The sequence below is a fragment of the Bactrocera neohumeralis genome, chromosome 6 (assembly GCF_024586455.1).
Source record: "Bactrocera neohumeralis isolate Rockhampton chromosome 6, APGP_CSIRO_Bneo_wtdbg2-racon-allhic-juicebox.fasta_v2, whole genome shotgun sequence".
In the NCBI taxonomy this organism is placed as follows: Eukaryota; Metazoa; Arthropoda; class Insecta; order Diptera; family Tephritidae; genus Bactrocera; species Bactrocera neohumeralis.
The window spans coordinates 52,095,939-52,115,557 of NC_065923.1; the positions used below are offsets into that span (position 1 = coordinate 52,095,939).

Sequence of the window (19,619 nt, forward strand, 5' to 3'; positions counted from 1 at the left end):
CTTTGGTATAACTGTTTGTCACACATTTTTAGGGTTTCAATGAATATTTTTTGGGGTAACTGGAGTGCATATTTATGTTTAATTTTATTGCATATGTTTTTATTTTAATGTATAGAAGCATATATGTATGTGTGCTCAGGGATGGATCCACGGGAGGAAACTGCGGAGAGTTCAAACAAACAAAAATTATACTCTGGATCCGCCACTGTGTGTGCTGAAGCTTTGTGCTCATATGTGATTTAAGAGGGACACAATAGACCATAGGTCACAGTGCAAACCCTCAATTATTTTCTATATTCTATCAATTACAGAGAAATAGCATAAAGAAGAAACTTCAGCTTCAAACTCTTCAGTAACTGTGACGTCGTTCGGCCACTGTTTTTCAAAACTTCTTCTAGTGTGTTTCAATTGTTTTGTATTCAGATTTGAAATGTTTGTTGAAAGAAGATTTTGAATGTTTGATAAAATATTACAATGTTGAAGAAATCTATCATCTAATTCTTCTAAATAGTGGTTTAAGAATCATTACGGATCGGCGTTAATATTGTTCTGAAAATGCTTCAAAGTTGTTACGACTGTTTGTCTACCATGGAAGGATACTTATCCTATATAAGTTTGCTACACGCATCAGGACGCGTCGTAGAGCCTCTAAAGTAACTATTTCTAAATGAACAGCATGACAACTTGAGTTTATTTTGGCATGTTAGTCTGTATATAAATACGCGAATATAGTCCTTAGTTTTCACGCCAGAATGTAGGCTTACCACACCCAAATTTTGGTGAAATCGCATATCTCAGGACATATCGACCAACTTCAACCAAATTAGGTACGTAAGATTATTTTCCATAGATTTCATTTCATTTGCAATCACACCTACTCCCATATAACACAATTTTAAATTCATTATTATTATTTTACTTTCCACAAAACAAGAACCAATTAATATGTCGGGATAAAACTTTGAACGAAGTGTGCGTTTGAGCCGTGCTACCGTATGATCAAAAATTGTTCAAGTCGGACCAAAACTATGCAAGCCCCCAGATACCGAAATCGTTCCCATTGCGAACTTTTTACAGAAAATATAGCTGTCATATGTTTTAAACTGACCGATCAAAATCAAATTATAGTATGTTAAACGATTTTATTTGCCAAAATATCTTCACCAAATTTGCCATAGAATATTGCCCAAAGCAACGTTAGAATCTCCAAATAAATTTTTCAGATCGGAACACTATGACATATGTATACAAAGTGACCGATCAAAATCAAATCCTTATATGGAAAATGTTTTATGATATCACATTGACTTAAAAAGTTATGTTGATTCTAGATTTATCGATAAAGAATATTTCATTGTTTGATTTCCAGTGTGTTATCATTAACACAATACTTTTTCTGAGATGGTTCTCAAACTCGTATATATTCGACAATGCTAAAGCGCTTTCCTTATAGGCAAATGTTTCGAAAATCCTTTATCAGAATGTCCTATTTCAACATTGGAGACACAGTTATTTCAGAACACATGTCCACTGAGATATACCTTCTTTGGACTAGTTCATCAATCCAATTCTTAATGATTCTTAAAACATTCTGATAAGGAGCGGTCGTACATTCAGCCGAACTATCTTCAAATTGTAATTGTCAATATCTCTTTGGAAGTATTAAATGCTCAAATTGAGCTTTTTTCATCATTTTTAAATAGTACCGAAGTAAAAAACCAAAAAAATGGATATATTTTACCTTTTCGCGGTATTTCCATGGATTCTAATATTTTTCTATCAGGCTTATATGATGGATGCTATACGCGACCACATAGCGTTAATAATCTCTGCCCCTCACTTTGAATATAATAAGTAATAGGTAATTTGAATTTAAAATAAAAACATTGTTACAATTTATTAATTTTATGTGTATGTATTCAACGTCAGTTTCTCCGAACATTTTTCGTGTCCAAAGTTATATAGTATGTGCTTCAAACTTTACACTTGGATGTATATGTATGTTCGCCTTAGTCAAAGTTGTACGTACCTAGGAACATACGAGTAGGTATAAGTTTGCAAGTTACAATGTAATCGAAGTTCTATTCGGGTTCTCTTCTCTATTACTCATTATTAAAATATTCATAATATGTTTAACACCTGTGCTCGTTATTTAGTTGTAACTCCGACGTTCCCAGAAAATTATGTACATATTTTTAACAATTGAAATGCCTAAGTATATACTACAGATAAACGGATACGCTTCAACACAGACATGTGCTGAGAGAAAGGGGTTTTCTTCGTAATTCATCGTTTTTTTTTTATTGAATATAAAAACACAGTTGCATGCCTTCACACTTAGAGTTGTGTTCATGAAAATAGCAATGCAACAGGTTCTTGTATTTAAATATCTTTCGTAACGTATTCTGACTTGCCAAATCAACCAGAATAGACATTTCGATTCAGTATCCACCGGTGGAAGCAGAGGTAGACCTACACTCCGCTTCAGAGATCAGGTAGAGAAGGACCCGGTTGCAAGTGGTATCTCGAATTGCGCCAAATAGCGAAACGAAGAAACGACTGGCGGGGAGTTGTTAACTCGGTCATAACCGCGCAAGCGGTTTCTACGCCAGTAAAGATGAAGAAGAAGACATTTCAAAGTATAAAATTCAGCTGTTCATTAAAATAGCAGTGTTTGTCGATATAGGTTCCTATAAGTAACTATATCTAAAGTGTTCTTTCCTTTTTAATGGGTAGAAGCAGATTTTATTCCATCGAGAAGTGTAAATTGATAGTGAAGGTATGACGATTACAGCGAATCGAAGCTATAGAAATATACATTTCCCCAATGATAATTCAATGGTACAAAGTAGAATGATAAAGCGAAAAATTGTGAGGGAAAATATAAAAAATCAATATTAGAGAACAGATAGACTAAACGATGAGAAAAAAACAGCCCTAAGCATCCTAAAAAATTGTGTAAACTTGAAACACTTTAACAAAGAAACATATGGCTGCAAGAATAAAGCTCTCAAAAGAACATTGCATTTGGTCATCTACAAAATGGCGAGAATATGAATTGGCTAATGAAAGCAAAATTTCTTATTTTTTAAGAAACGGGATGCAAAAAGAATGTCCGCACGCTACCAAACACAATATATCATTCCCGGTACACTACCAAAACGTTTAAACATGGTGGTCTAAGCATTATGGTGTGGGCTCGCTTTTCGTTCCATTAAGCCGATCCTATACATTTGATCAATGGCATCATGGATCGAACAGTATATGTAAACCTACTGAAGGATGCTGTGTTGCCATTTGCCAGCTGGGAAATACTTATAAAAAGGACGTCTCAGCAGGGTAACGAGTGGTTTGCATCAGAAAAGATCGCCAAAGTGTCCTGGCCAACGCAGGCAGTGGACCTGAATCAAACCGAAAATTTATGGAGAGATGTTAAATGAGTTGTAGCAACAGAAAATCCATAAAATAGTACACCACTTTGGCTAGTGGTCATGGAGGCATAGGCTCAAATCCCCATGGAGCGTTGTAAGGACCTAATAGACTCTATGCAACACCAGAGTATGAATGTAAATAAACGCTTTACAACCAAATATTAATCAATCGAAAGCATTTAGAATTTAAAGTTTGATTTGTTAAGTGTTAACTGCTTTTTGTGTTTTCCTTGCAACCAAACAGGCGCTACGATTTTCGTGAACTGAATTTTAGTTTTTTTTAATATACATATTTTGTTGGTAAAAAATACTTATATACATATATTGCAAAAATAAAACTTTGCATATACGAAGAAATAGCTAAAACTTACTTACTAAAATTATAGAATTCTTATTTTGTATCTAGATTGATGTCTACACTAATTATGTCCAGGTACTTCCCCGTTTGAATAGCTTTTTTTAGAAATTGCGTGTTCACTTCTTATCAGTAAAGAACAGTTCAAAAATATTATTTGGGCTTTATTATTGTGCTTTACCGTTTACTTATACCCTTACATAGTATAGGTGTGTATTTGTATTTGGCCATATACATAAATGCTAGTTACGTCGTTCAGGTATACTGCGAGTACAAGTATATAAGTAGCAATAATGTGGAAATCTCAACAAACTGGTACTGTTACTTTGAATGTAGTATATTCTATATATTTAAATTTGAACATGAACTTTTTATTCTCTATTCAGATATTCTATATGACAATAATATTACGTTTTTTTTGTGATATTTTGTTTCGAAATATTTATATTATATATCTTGTAAATTTGGCCCATCAAAATTGGGTGGATTTCTTGAAGCGCAGTTGTGATTGTCATACACATATTTGACATACTTTATTTACTTTCTAACTAATAACGCAAACCTATATATTCTTTCATTGTTTTTTCTGTGTTTTATATAAAAAAAAAGTTTTATACATTCCAAAAAATACCTCATCATCAAAGCGAGAAGTAAACAAATGATTGTTAACCAAATCCTTCCACGCTTTGCTGAAGAAATCTATTATCGGGTCCTTTCCATCAACTACAGTTTCAGGCTTCCTGACAATTGTAGAGTTCGTCAAGCATATGTGGTTGCCATTAAGTTAACAGTAGATCCACGGCTTCGGTGCGAAACTTCGTTTAGAAAAGCGACAATCCACTCCGAAGGCAATGTGGGTTTACTGAGCTCGCCCTCAACATTTGTTAGCACCAAAATTGTACAACTAAAGAACTGGATGTAATTAATCACCTAAAGTTCTTAATTTCCACACAATTTTCGAACTACATTAAATGCAAAATATATATGATATGTGCACATATTCCTACTAAAAATCATATCATCTTAATAGAGCATTTTTTCGTCTAGGTACAAATAGTCCTAAATTGAACACAAAACTTCGAAATTTTGGGTAATATACAGACAAATACTTAAACAAAATATATAAAAACTACATGTGAATTCTGAGAAACCATTAATGTGTCAAGAAATATGCTCTAAGCATTTAGCAACTATTATTTATTTTGATGATAAAATTCCAAACAAACTGCTCACGCCACTAATTTGCAACATTATCTTCTCTTAAGATAAGGTGTGATAAACAATATTGAAATCAAAATATGGAAATCTTTATGACTTAAAAACAAATGTACATTAGGATGTCCAAATGATCACTTAAGTTTCCTACGCAAGCAAGCTGTTTATTTTCACATACATATGTGTGCATTTAGGTAGCCTAGGGCCACCATGTCGTATGAGCAACACATAATGTATAAATCCCTTGCATGAATGCTCAGTACATTTGATGTATGTATAACTTTAACTGCGTATAACTTTTAATGTAAATTTTTTTTTGGAAAAACAATACGATCCTTTGTGTAGATTATATTAGAAAATACCTATTTCAAAATTATAAGCCTTCTTCACCCTTATGTGTTTACATATTTATGTCAAAGTTAAGAAATTGGTGAAATTTTATTTTGCTATGCTGGACCCTTATTCCCCAAACTTTCTAGTGTGATTTTGTTATTATACACATACGACTGATAAAGGGATTCCTAGATCATAAGTTTTCTTAGAATGAGTCTCTTTTATGTTATTGTCTACCGGGGCAAGTCATTTATATACTCTTGCAACATGTTGCTACAGAAACTAATGGGTTTGTTCACATAACGATTGTTTGTATCGCCTAAAAACAATCGAGTTACATATAGGGTTATAAATGATCAGGAGAACGAGACGAGTTGAAATCTGGATGTATGTCTGTCCGTCCGTCTATCTGTCTGCGCAAGCTGTAACTCGAGTAAAATTGAAATATCAAAATCCAGCTACACGTGTTCCTTTGCAAAAAAGGAACGACGAGTTCGTAATTGGGCGTAATCGGACCACTGCCACGCTCTCAAAACGCCACTAACCGAAAACGTTTAAAGTGCCATAACTAAGCATTAATTCAAGGGAACTGTAAATTTGCACTAGGGATCGCAGTAGCAAGGGCACTTATGGGCTAAAAATTTCGAAAAATAGGCGTGACCCCGCCCTCTGAGAGGTTTAATGTACATTTCTTCTAAACCACTTAAACTACAATATCCAAAATCGCTCAGAACAAATCCCTGAAGCACCCCAGCAACACTGTAAAAAAACTCCATCCACTCCGGAGACATTTTACATCTAGGATGATACAAGACGACTATATAGGAGCCGGGGTCAAAATTGTGCGATATCATATATCAATACCTACGCGACTGATATCAACCAGATTCGATATATAGTAGTATCTTGACATTCCTTTCTTCCAGTACGAAAACGAGGGAAATCGGACTACAACCACGCCTACTTCCCATTGAACACAATATCCATCTGATTCTTTCACTTTCCTGTGTGCAAATAACCAATGAAAGTATCGTGATAAAACTTTGCCCGAATAGTGCGTTTAAAATATCTTATATCATCTTAAGACCAAATATTGTCCAAATCGGAGCAAACTATTGAAGCTCCCAGAAAACGAATATGTGGATCAAGATTCCAATTGCGAACTCTTTATCGAAAATATCGGTCAATCTGAGCGATATATTATCAAAATGCGGAGGGAATCCTTTTCTAATCTTAGTGGAGATTTTCGAACTTCCAGTTGCGTATCGCGTATATCGGCAAATTGAGAGAGTTTGTTTTTCTAATAATAGTTTACCTTTGTGAATAAAATGGATAAAATCTGGGGAAAACTTGCTCAGACTCTATATAACCAACTAACCATATGTACCTGAACGTGTTTTCTTCGCTTTGATCCTGGCAAGTTGGTAGAATATGAAATGTTCGGTTACACCTGAACTTAGCGATTCCTCCCTTGTTATTTGAACGTGATATTGGTCTATAATACGCTTTTGTTGTATTTGTCAATATTCAGGTATTGTGAAGCCGACGTACCTTATTCTATATTAGAAACGTGCCAACTTTTTTCATTGAAAATAAAAACTAAAAAACTTATCGAAATTCTGGGAAACAGTAAGGCGGTTGGTGTCAAGCATTTATGCGATCTTCCGTTCGATGTTATTTCTTTCCACGTAGTTTCAACAAGGCAAGCAAAGAAAAACGTGATTTTCAACAAATTAAAATATATTGCGTTAGCGTCAAACTAGTAAGAAGGTGTCCCAGCACGTTACAACTTACGTAAATACGAATTTAATATTACAATATCCCCGTTATTTGGAGTAGTTTATATCTCATTCACTCGTTTTTAAATTTTTAAAATACCTATCTTTTCGTGGTATTTTTGTTGTGAATATACATATTAATTATTCAAATAATCTGTATGCATAGTTATCAAATGTTATATAATATGACACCAGTCACATTCCGGTTACATGGATACCACTTGCTTGGATCATTATGTTTCCTATACGGGTGTTCCTAACACTTCCTGTTTCGATAGCCAGTGGAAAGTGCAGTTTTTCTAATTAAAATTTATGTGTTTTTATTTTATTTTCTGGAAAATTTTCAAAAGTTATATGTACATTCTTGTTCAGGAAAAATATGCTCCAAAAGGGCGAAAAATCTGGCGTTTGCTTAGGGCGGTAAATGGTCTCGGGCCGACCCAGGCCTTATACCAAGTACAAATAGAGATTTTTAGAAACTAAAAAGGTGATAGAGTTCTCAATCCCCGTAGTCTCAATTTCAGTTTCTTTTAGCATTGTTCAATAGCCGGAACTTTCTTTATGTACAGATTGTTAAATAAAGTTTGAAGTTTTGAACTGGCTACCAAGAGCTTATTAAACTCCTGTTCGTCATAGTTAAGATCTGTCTGCATCAGTTAAATAACTTAAACTTCCTCATGGTGTTTTTTTTGAATGATGTATTAAAACTTCGTAATCCTCTTAACGTCAAAAAACTGTAATCTATACATAACATTATTTTCTTAAGATAATATCTTCAGAATCAACTCCTTACCTTAATCGTAAATAACTTTATGTCACAATCACACATCGTTACTCAAAAACTAATACTACTCTTAAATATTCACTCTTCCAGCATGGCCTGCATTCAAGATGGACTGGAACATATGAGAATAGGTGGCGCTAATCTCTCCTACACAACAGACATCGACTTTCATCGCCCACAACCAGAAAATAACGGCACAGATAGTTCGGACAATACATGTCAACATCGATGGACGCCCACAAATGGTTACCATGATAAGGGTATTGGAGTGATGACAAGCCTACTGGGTTGTATGAAACCGATACTCTCCTTTATGACCAAGACTGGCGTTATCGAGATCAAGGATCCGAAAGATTACGCTTGGGAAATACCGTTTGAATGCATAACGGGATTGGAGTGGCTCGGCAGCGGCGCGCAAGGTGCCGTCTTCAGTGGAAAGTTGAACAACGAAATTGTTGCTGTGAAGAAGGTGAAAGAACTGAAAGAAACAGATATTAAGCATTTAAGAAAGTTGGATCATCAAAATATTATTAAGTTCAAGTAAGTACTTAAAAACGAACACATTTCCTTTATAATTTCTTACTCAACTGTTGTCTTTCCGCAGAGGTGTTTGCACACAGCCGCCTGTATTTTGTATAATCATGGAGTTTTGTCCCTATGGTCCACTACAAAATATACTGAAGGATCAGCGGAATAAGAAAGTGATGCTGCCATCTCGTTTAGTCTCGTGGTCGAAGCAAATTGCACACGGCATGCAATATCTGCACTCACATAAGATCATACATCGTGATTTGAAGAGTCCCAAGTACGTATACAAGTTTCTAAAAATATCTTGGTTAGTCTTTATTAAATTTCCTCCTCTCTCTGCAGTATACTGATTGGCCATCAAGAGATAGTGAAGATCAGTGATTTTGGTACAAGCAAAGAGTGGAATGAGAAGAGCACGAAAATGAGCTTCGCTGGCACCGTAGCTTGGATGGCACCCGAGGTGATACGCAACGAGCCGTGCTCAGAAAAGGTCGACATCTGGTCGTATGGTGTTGTACTGTGGGAGATGCTAACATGTGAGATACCGTACAAAGATGTCGACTCGTCAGCCATAATTTGGGGTGTGGGCAATAACTCATTGAAACTACCGATACCGTCCAGTTGCCCAGAGGGTTTCAAATTATTAGTAAATTTATGTTGGCATACTAAACCGCGAAATCGTCCCTCGTTCGGGCAAATATTAACGCATTTGGAGATAGCTGGTCCGGAGCTTTTGCGCAAAACCGACAACGGCTACTTCGAGGCACAGCAATCCTGGAATGAGGAAGTGCGTATGCATTTCAAGGAAATCTCACAAAATGGCACCAGCATACATAAATATGAACAGGATTTGATCAGACGGCGCACGGCTGAGTGGCAGCATGCGCAGGACATACGGCTGGTCTACGAGGATAAGTTGGAGAAGACAAATCGACTGTATTTAGAATTAAGTGAATGCATGACACAACTACAGGAAAAAGAAAAGGAGATCGCTATGTATGTTTCACAGTTTCACTTTATGAGAAATGCCAACTGCAACTCTTGTATATTTTTCGTTTTTAGGCGCGAAAAGCAACTGCCAGGTTACAAACCCTCGAGACGTTTGGGCAGCACGCTACGAAAAATACAAAACTACCGTAGACGACTTAATCCACCTATTAATATACCAGGAAATGCTCAAAAACAACAACAATCGTCATCACCTGACCCCGAAACAACGCCAGAGGTAAATTACGTACATAGCTATCTCTTAGTAGGATTAACTTGAATGAATCCATAAGTTTCTTCTCAAAAAAGAGATTAATCTCTTTCTAGATACTTAGGGTTAAAGTCTATAAAAATCTTCAGTACTCAGCTCAACTGGAATGTTTGAAAGGCACGCCTCATTATTCCTTGCTGAATGAAATGCCTTTCCCAGTATTGCTGTGAGAATTTTATAAGGGCAACCCTAGATCTCTCAAGATTCGAGATATTTAGTTTTTCTTTTTTCATAATAAAAATATATCGATGGTAACCCTGAAAATGTTAATAATTTCATTCTATTAATAAAACCACGAAATTATTCAAATTTGATGCTAACTTATTTCCATGGCACCAACATTTTCATATTTTCTAAATCCCATTATTCATATGTACTAATATATACTCACTTTCGTGTATTCTCTTTGACAGAGCCCACTGAAGGCAACGCTCTACGCACAGGTTATAAATCTGAATAAGACGAAATCCTATTGTGTAGCCACGCAGAAGCCGAAGAAAAGCAGACATCGGCGGGTTGGTTCCGGTGGTTTCGCCGCTGCACCCAAATATAGTCCAAGTCGAGACCGGCGATATCAAAGCGAACCAGAAAATCGTAAGAATGTTAAGTTGGTCGACACTGAAACTCAAACCGATGTCATGGATATTAGTGAAATGGATATTAGTCCAAATGCCTCCTGTGCAATGCATGATATCTCTATGACACTTGCCATGGAGTCTGGTTTGCCATCCTATGAAGTTTTATATTTAACAGATCGCATAAAGCAGCGCCAGTCGGCTCAACCACAAACCGCTATGCTATGTAGCCAACAGCCGCTACATCATCAAAATGACCAACCACAACAGACAGATGCAACGGCAGCGGCGCTTACACCAACCAGTCTGAATGGTAATTCCATGACACCGTTGGATGTGACATTCCAGGATGCATGCTCTAGTCCCGACCAATTACTCGACGATGTTATCAATAGCAACGAAAGACTTGACTTACCCGATTATTGTAGTTCCAATGAGCACCTCGATCGTCTTGGCGAAAAGGTGATCAAGTTTATCAATGAAAATCGACTGAGCATACAGACTGCAACGTCAATCAGTAATCAAGGTGAGCTGGCGACAACTCGTCAGCAACCGTCTGATAATGGCAATGAGAACACAAACGATGGCAATGGCACAAGCAGTCGCGATGCTGCATTGGAAAGAATGACGCCAAGAACGAGTAGTGTGCGACGAAAACACCAGCACACATTGGACAAGCCCTTGGCAGTGGAGGAACAAGCGAGCAACAATGCGAATGGTGAATCCAACGAAGATATATTCGATGACAGTTGGTCGGATGAGGAGGGTGAGGATACCGACTACCATTATGGACTAAGACGCCGAAGGTAAGCGAAGTAGAAAGTAAAATGCTTTCAAAACACTGTTTTTTGTCTCACACCATAAAAAGAGCGTTTAGCTAAAACTCCACTCCGGATCAGGACGTCACTTAGTTCTACCTGATAATTGACCAAAATTTTAAGGTTTTTATTCATGAAAGTTGATCTGTTTCTTTTCTATAGCAAGTCTATGTGAAGAAGGTTAAAACAGTTTCGAGAAATATACTCTGCGAGGTTCATTAAATCATACATTTAATATTACTTTCCAAAAACACTTCACAGAAATCAGTTCTCTGTTGGTTTCAAATTAATCAATATCTTCTACAATTTGACAGAAAGTAAGGGAAATATTGTGATCCGCCGTTAATCCGTAAAGACTTACACATTGTCGGGTGCTGGATAATTAATTCCATATTCCATAATTAATTAATTAATTAAAATTTTGCAATCGTCATTCTCTGCACGATTTTCCACAGCTGACTTTCATTCTTCAGATTGAGGGGTTGGTCTTATCATTATTTCATTATGCTCCATGTAGATCTCTTCTTTTCTAACATGCATTTGTGCTTCGGCCACTTTTTCTGTTGATTGCTTTTGGCCCTACCGAGGGTTTTCTAGTAGTCGTTGAAATTCTTTAACAGATTCATATGGAGACAGAAATACTTGTCTCGTTGATTGATTTGAGTCGCTTTCGTTTTCAATAGCAAAATGATCGATTTGGTTTAAAGTTTTTCGATCCGAAAACAATCAAAAAGAAGCATGAGAACAGTCGCGACCGATTAGCTTTGCGACGTCTCCTCTTGTATAGGATTTGTGGTGTGGTTTCATTTACGCGAAATATCTTCCACCATGTTGCTTACTTCACCTACCCAGAAAGACTCTGCCAATAAAAATTGAAACTACTGTCATTCTTCTCTGATATTATTTTGTGATAAAATAAGCAACGACTTTACTTAAATCAATTCTTTTTCTTTCCATCCAGCATTGGACGCTTACCGATTGGACGCGGCATGCGTGCACGTCGCGGGTACAAAATACCAATCATACCGAAAATTCCAATACACAAACGCAATGCGACCGTAGTATCGGATGAAGAGAACACCTCCGAGTATAGTCACTCACCGTCCAGCCAACATTCTACGCTCGAAAGTAATCCTGATGAAGTACTCAAACAAATGAAGGCAAACAAGAAGGCGATCAACGCTGCGACCGCCACAACAGACAGCGAGGAGGATGTCTCGTCGAGTAGCAGCAGCGATGATGCTGACGATCTCGAAACGCAGCATGAGCGTAGACCAACTACAACAACAGCAACGGCTGCCGCAGCAACACAACGACAAAGGCGCGAACAACGACAACAGCAAGCACAACAAAAGTATGCAACAACAACCAGAGCAATCAATATACCCGTTGCCGAGTCATGTAATGTCGGCCCATCCAACGTGCCCAAACGCAGCGATGTCATCTCCATACCAACATACGAAGCGGACGGCGCAGTGGACATGGTCTAAGCTTGTGAAAGCCTATTAGCAAGTACCAAACAGGCTCAGGAACTATAACTACTCCGCGCATAGATACAAATGTATATTTACTTATACTATGTTGTATGAGGCTATAGTTCCATTAAACACATAAAAAGTAGTATGTAAAAACAAAAACAAAAAAAAATAGAGGAAAACGAAAAACAAATTATAAACGCAAAACAATTCCGCTTTAGTTCAAGTACATACATATGTATCTCAGAAAAAAACTTTAATGTCCTGTATTTAATATTACAACTACCAGTTTATTAAGTAACCGTTACGATAAGTGTACAACAAACAAGTCAGACATCTTGTCATTAGTAATTAGTCATAATATGTATAATTACTTACATAATTACACACATTTACAAAGGATTACATTAAATTAAGTACCCATTACATTGTAATTAATTGTTTATTATATAATATTTAGTTTGAACGATAAGCAAGTAAATTGTTGTATGTGCGCATTATTTAAAAACATATATACTTATATACTACATATGAATTTTCAAATACCTACTGGTATTTCATTAAGATTTCAAAGTTATCGCATGCTCAATTTGCCGAAAAGGAATGGTTGCCAATCTCATTCGATCGACTGTTGTAATCTTATTATTTATAATCAATAATGTTGTCATAAAGGACCGTGAGAACTTATACAAATCCTACTTCTCTAAGGCAAAAGCATTCATTAAATTAACGCAGTGTCCATAGTTACCGTTAGTTACGAGAATTGTATAAAATTGCTTTATTTCCTTATACTTATTCAGGTTCTAGAAACCCGAACTTAAATGACCAGAAATTCAAACTGTCTTGCACAAGTATTTTTAATTTTCGAAAGCCGTACAATTAGAGATGAGTAAAACTTAAAAGGTTAACAGTCGAGTATTTGTTTTTTGATAAGAAAAAGCAGTTTTAGTTATGAAAAAAGTGATCCGAACAAATGATCATCCGCTGGACGCATGATTATATCATCGATTACCTTTACATACTGCTAAGTTTATTAAATATTTTTCAAGCCATAAACCAGTTCGATTGTTCACTCATTTTCTGCTAGAGAAAGATCGAAATTAACAGTGATAAACCATGACAATCTACATTTCGATCATTCTTTGATGAATATAATGAATAAATATAGCAATACTTCCAAGTTTTTTAAGGTAGCTTACGTGTAAGAGGAGATATTCGGCGTAAATCGAGACGTAAACTAAAAAATTCTTTGTAAAAAAATGCTGTGGTCTGTGGATTATATTTATAGTATATTATTCATTGCATTTATTGAAGGTAGCTGCATACAATTGTACCAAACTCAGTAAGCCCCCGGTAACTAATAGCGATCTTTGTTCGAAACGATTTAATATTTTCTTCTTGCATATGAGTTTTATCTTCCTTACTTTTTAGTAAACATATTAATAACGCAATTTTTGCGTAAAATACTGTTACATAAGAGAAAAAAACCTTTAAGCTAAATTTGATGTAAAGTTCAGCCGTCACGCTGTAAGATTTTTGCAATGTACGTGTGCTACTACGAATCCAAATAAGACATAACGCCTCTCAAAGTATAGTCAACCTACTTTGAAACTCATTATATAAGGATTACGTTATATCTTTCATAATCCACTAATGTTCATCACAATTCACGGTACTGTGCCGGAGTAAATAGTTTAATGTTTTGCCTATATTTGTGACTATGATCATATATACAAAACCAGTAAACAGTTTTATTAAAATTTAAATATTTATGAGATTTACATATGTAACCATTCCCGCAGCAACTATTCCATATAAACACATATACATATATGTATATATGTAAGTATATTTGTTTTTAAATTGTGATGCACTTATCTCGAGTCTCGCCATTTATAAAGAGTTCAAGTTACTTGTTGAGCGTTTGATATTCAATTACTTTTAAAATAAATACTATTTAAATTACAATAACACAAAATTACAAAAAGAAAATAATAGTCTATAACAACAACATCATTATAAATTTATGTAAACTGTCCATATATAATTACCTTAAGCTATTTGTGTATAAAGTCCAGTTATTAAATTGTACTTGATTACAATGATTACAAATGTACTTAGTTTCGTAATGGAAGCGATGAGATTGCTTGCCTGTGCCTGCTATTCCACGAATACATACTTACAGTTGCATATACGTTTATATTATGTACTTATATGTTTTAATAGAAATACATACCTACATATATTTTTAAGTATGTATGTTGCTCATATCTTTATTTAAGTTAAGTTGTCTTATGTGTTCATGTAATTTAAATACTGAAATACATACATACACATTTCATAGTTTTATGGTTTTAAAAAATAAGTAAATAGTTTTTGTTTGGCTATTATTTGTTGTAAGTAATATATTGTTTAATTTAGTTCAGCAAACAATAAATATACATAAATAATTTAGTATATAATTGATTCATTATGCATATATATACATATGTACCATAAATATGACTTCCTTTTTTACATGAGGACAGTTTGTTAAGTTCATCATGAGTCCGTCCGTACATAATCTCAATGAAGTTGTTTTCTTTCATATTAGATCTATCTTAGCCGCGGTTGCGAATTTTTTAATTCAAGATTTTTGTTTAAAATTAGAAATTAAATTCAAATAAATGTAAAATATTTTTAAAGTAAATCTAATTTTTTTATTTTAATAAAACTCAAAAAATTAAATAAAAGTAATTTCGTTTATATATTTGGTAGTCGAAAAAGTCTTTTCGTATTTTGTCAATAGATTTCGCTGCATATATCGTATATCTCCAGTACTAGCAATAACATTGTGTCATACCATATATGTAGTGTTGGTTCGGGGAAGTTGAAAGAAGTTACAGCTGTTCAAAAATGAGTGAAAATAATGAAAAATTCCCTATATTTTGAAATTTTTTTGAAGTTTACGGAGACAATGCTGTATTAGTTCGTGTAGCACAACTTCCGTTCTGAAAATTTCGATTTACACTGATGGAATAATGTCTCTAACGAAATTGACAAAAAGTGGTTGACCAAAATGATGCATATTTGTTTATTTATTTACTATTTATAAAAAAATAAGTTGAAGTTTTATTAGAAATACGAAAAGACTTTTTACCCAATATAAGCCGGTTCTTGGAATTACAATTTTTTCAAACCCGTTTTTGAGATTTAGGCTTTTTTCTATAAGATATTTGGGATTAAAAGTTTAAAAATGACTTTTAATAATGATTTTCGATTAAAAAGTTTAAAAATGATTTTCAATTACAAAGTAATAAAAAAACATAATTAAAATGTGAATTTAATTAATTTTTACTGTATTATTATTTCCAGTCCTGATCTGTGCCACTAGCAGATAATTAATTTTACACCTTTTGACATAAAAGCAGATTTGGTATCTGCTTTGCCTACCTTTTAACTACCTTTACCTACTTTCTACTACTAACAAATATCTATACTCATTTAATTTGTGTCTATATATATATGTACAAGATCGAATCTCCACTCAAAATTATATTTTTAGTCAATATTATATAAGGATCACTCAATTGATTACAAAACTCTCCAAAGCAATCCTTTGAGTTGACCCTAAGCACATAATTTGATTTTTGGAGAGTTTCATTTTATTGGAATCGACTGCCTCAATTACAATCCTAAATGTAGCAACGTTTGTTAAGGACCAAATTGACTGGTCAAAACTTTTGACTGCAAGACAGTGGGTAAATTTTTAAAATTTATTCTAATATCATTTAAATAAATAGCATATTTTTTCATGAATTGAATCGCTGTGGTTGTTAAGATATCCCTGATCAGCTGATAATCATTCATCAAATACAAATCCCGACGACATCGCGGTCCTAAGAATCTTAAATTCCATTCACTTCTAACATTTCTTCTATGTAGAATATGTGAAATTGACGAACAAAAGATCATCTTCGTAGTTTTCCAAAAAAAAATTATTTTCACCCCACATTCGAGGCTTAACGCAACGTCGCGTATATAGCGTAGAAAAATGCTCCAAATAGTTTCTGCTTCTAGATGTTATAGCTTACAGCTGTCATTTTGTTCTGGCCAGAAACTAACCAATTACCCTTCTTTCGGCAAAGTTCACCACAACTTACCAGTTAAGTTAAAGTTGCTAACCTCATATTGAGAAAACGGTCTTTAGTGTTCTAATGGTTTCCCACTACTTTCTTCACTCTTTCTATTGTCGCAGTATCTACTACTATATAAAAATATTTGCAGTTTAAATTTGAGGAATTTTGTAACAACATTTTTGTTAAATTATTATAAAACACTTTTGATTATTGACAAAATTGTTTGTAACATTGAAAGAAATTTTAATATTGATTAAAAAAGTTTATATTTTTAGAGATTAAGACACGACAATTGGAGCACTTTTAGAAAAACGCTTATTTAAAAGAAAAAATCTTGAAAAATGTCTTCAGTAAATATATTGTTGCTGCCTCCTTCTATTTTGATAAATCAAGTGACAAAATTGTACACGGCTTCAGTAATTCATTTCTTACTCTCTCTATATATATAATTTATATATATTTACTTTTGATTATATTGTGTTGGTGACAAAATTGTCTGTAGGCCACCGAAGCTTCAGATTCAGAATGTTGTCATTACTGAGTTTAAACCCCAAGGACCACTCTAGCATAAATTGCCAATAAGACACGACAATTGGAGCACTTTTAGAAAAACGCTTATTTGAAAGAAAAAATCTTGAAAAATGTCTTCAGTAAATATATTGTTGCTGCCTCCTCAAAATGGCCATAGAATCGCGAGCTGTGTGGCATGTAGCGCCATCTTTTGACCTAAAGTTCAAGCAACAAAAATTAGCATCGAACGATAGCGATCGCCATTCACCGTAACGTTGCGTCCAACAGCATCTTTTAAAAAAAATACAAACCACACCAAACAGTGCTTCAGTAACCAAGATATGCGATTTAACGCCTTTAGACTATTTTTTGTGGGGCTACGTAATAGTCTGAAATAAGCGCAACTATTCCAGCTTTGGAAGACAACATTTCCGAAGAAATTGGTCCGGCCGAAATGCTCGAAAAAGTTGCCCAAAATTGTACTTTCCGAATGGACCACCTAACGCAGCCGCGGTCAACATTTAAATGAAATTATCTTCAAAAAGTAAATGTCATGAACCAATCTAACGTTTCAAATAAAGAACCGATGAGATTTTGCAAATTTTATGCGTTTTTTTTTTAAAAAAAGTTATCAAGCTCTTAAAAAATCACCCGATATAATGGATCGAGTTTAAAGCTGAAATATATTTGGCCGATAATTAGCTCAAAAAGCGAATTTAGCTTCCAAGAGACTTTAATTCAAGCATTTGCAAGGATCATTGGATACTTAACGACTACAAAGATTTTGGAGAATCACTGCATCATTTTGATCAATAAATATGTACATACATGTGTGTATCATAAAAATATACAATATAAGACAACCCTTCCTTTCTTAACTATTCTACAATTTGGTATATGTATAATGAAGACACTTCAAAATTAACATAAATATTGTACTTGGATATGTATTCTTATAAGTATATGAGTATAATTTTAAGTACACACATAATCACTTAAGTATTTTAAGTAGAGCAATTATTGTGTTTCACAGACATTCGTCCTTATTTGACATCCTTGCATTGTTTTCTAGAACTAGAACTGCTTCGTATTCTAATTTATGCCGTAACGTTAAAGACAAGAACAATTTTGTTAATTACAAATTGTTTTCATTATTTTAAGCACTCAGGGTTTAGGAAGTGAATATATGTATGTAAACTCGTATGTAAATTGCATAGTGTAGCGTTTTTCAAGCAGAATAGCTATTTCATAAAAAAAACGCATTTTCTTTAAACAATTAATTCATTAATATTTCTAGACAAATGTATTGTTCCCAAAAGTAAGAAAAGGGTAGTTTAAAAGAAATAAACAATAGTTTAGGGCACTTCGATTGAGAATTTGATCATTGTCGAATGTGTTGTATTTTTAAAACTAATTCAGTCAGCAGCCTAGCGAACTTCTTATAATTTGACAGCTCTCTATGATTATGATTTTGATTCAGAAACGCCAATTTCAAAAATGTGATGAATGCGAGTTTTATGTCTCAAGTATGCCTCTTTTTGGAGTGCGTTGACAAAGAATTATTTCGGTTCGAGGCCTCATGAATGAAGTCACATAGACTTCCAGCACATTTAATGTAGAGAGTTGGTTTCATTTCAATATGTTGCGTTTCACAGTTTTTTCCTTTCCTTAATTTAAACAATATTCTAGTTCTTGAGCATAAGTGATAACCTAAGGTTTTATACATATAATCCATATACTTAAATACTTGAGAATATTATTGGTATACAACCTTTTTCGGCATTCACCCAATAGCAGCTTTAATCTATGATTTTTGAAAAACTTCTCTACTGGTATTAGGTAAATGGAAACTTTTATGTAACCAATTTTAAAAACACATCAGTATTTTTCGATATCTGCCAAACTAAACCAGGCGCAGGTTCCGGAGTCTTAGTAGACGGACTGCATTTCCACTACTTGAGAAGGAACGCTCCTTTATTGGAAAATTAGTTTTGATATCGTAACAATATATTATTTAAACCTTTAGTGGATTTAGGAGATCTGACCGATTTTTGAGTAGAATTTTTAAATGACAGTAATATGTTTCGAGATTGGGCAAGATTTGTTAAGATCACATAAAGCTTCAGTTTCTTCTTCTTCTTCTTCTTAATTGGCTTAGAAACCGCTTAAGCGATTATAGCCGAGTTAACAACAGCCGTTTCTAAGTGCAATAAATTTGAGAAACTATAACTACAGCTTTCATCGTCTGATATTTTCAGACTTAATATAATCAAATGATAAAGTTAAAGCCGAAATCCTTGGAAAGAATTACCGAAGTTATAGTTAGGTCCAATACTTTTTTCCGATCTACATTTAAATAGTTTCGTTTAATAGCAGTTTCCTCTCGTTTAGCATTAAAAAACCTTTGGCTAAAAATAACTGTAGCCGTTCGGAAGCTGTTA

At 34.3% G+C, this 19,619-nt stretch overlaps 1 protein-coding gene across 4 annotated transcripts in view; it reads left to right on the forward strand.

Moving 5' to 3' along the window:
* LOC126762675 (mitogen-activated protein kinase kinase kinase 13-B) overlaps positions 1–15,637 on the forward strand; it is a 34,681-nt gene extending 19,044 nt beyond the window's left edge. For all 4 annotated transcript variants that reach the window (XM_050479591.1, XM_050479592.1, XM_050479593.1 and 1 more), the window contains 6 exons: positions 7,987–8,436; positions 8,501–8,701; positions 8,767–9,420; positions 9,487–9,649; positions 10,096–11,063; positions 12,037–15,637. In XM_050479591.1, coding sequence (XP_050335548.1) covers positions 7,987–8,436; positions 8,501–8,701; positions 8,767–9,420; positions 9,487–9,649; positions 10,096–11,063; positions 12,037–12,565 — 2,965 coding nt within the window. In that variant the 3' untranslated portion in view covers positions 12,566–15,637. The remainder of the gene's footprint in view (positions 1–7,986; positions 8,437–8,500; positions 8,702–8,766; positions 9,421–9,486; positions 9,650–10,095; positions 11,064–12,036) is intronic.
* The last annotated feature ends 3,982 nt before the right edge of the window (positions 15,638–19,619 follow it).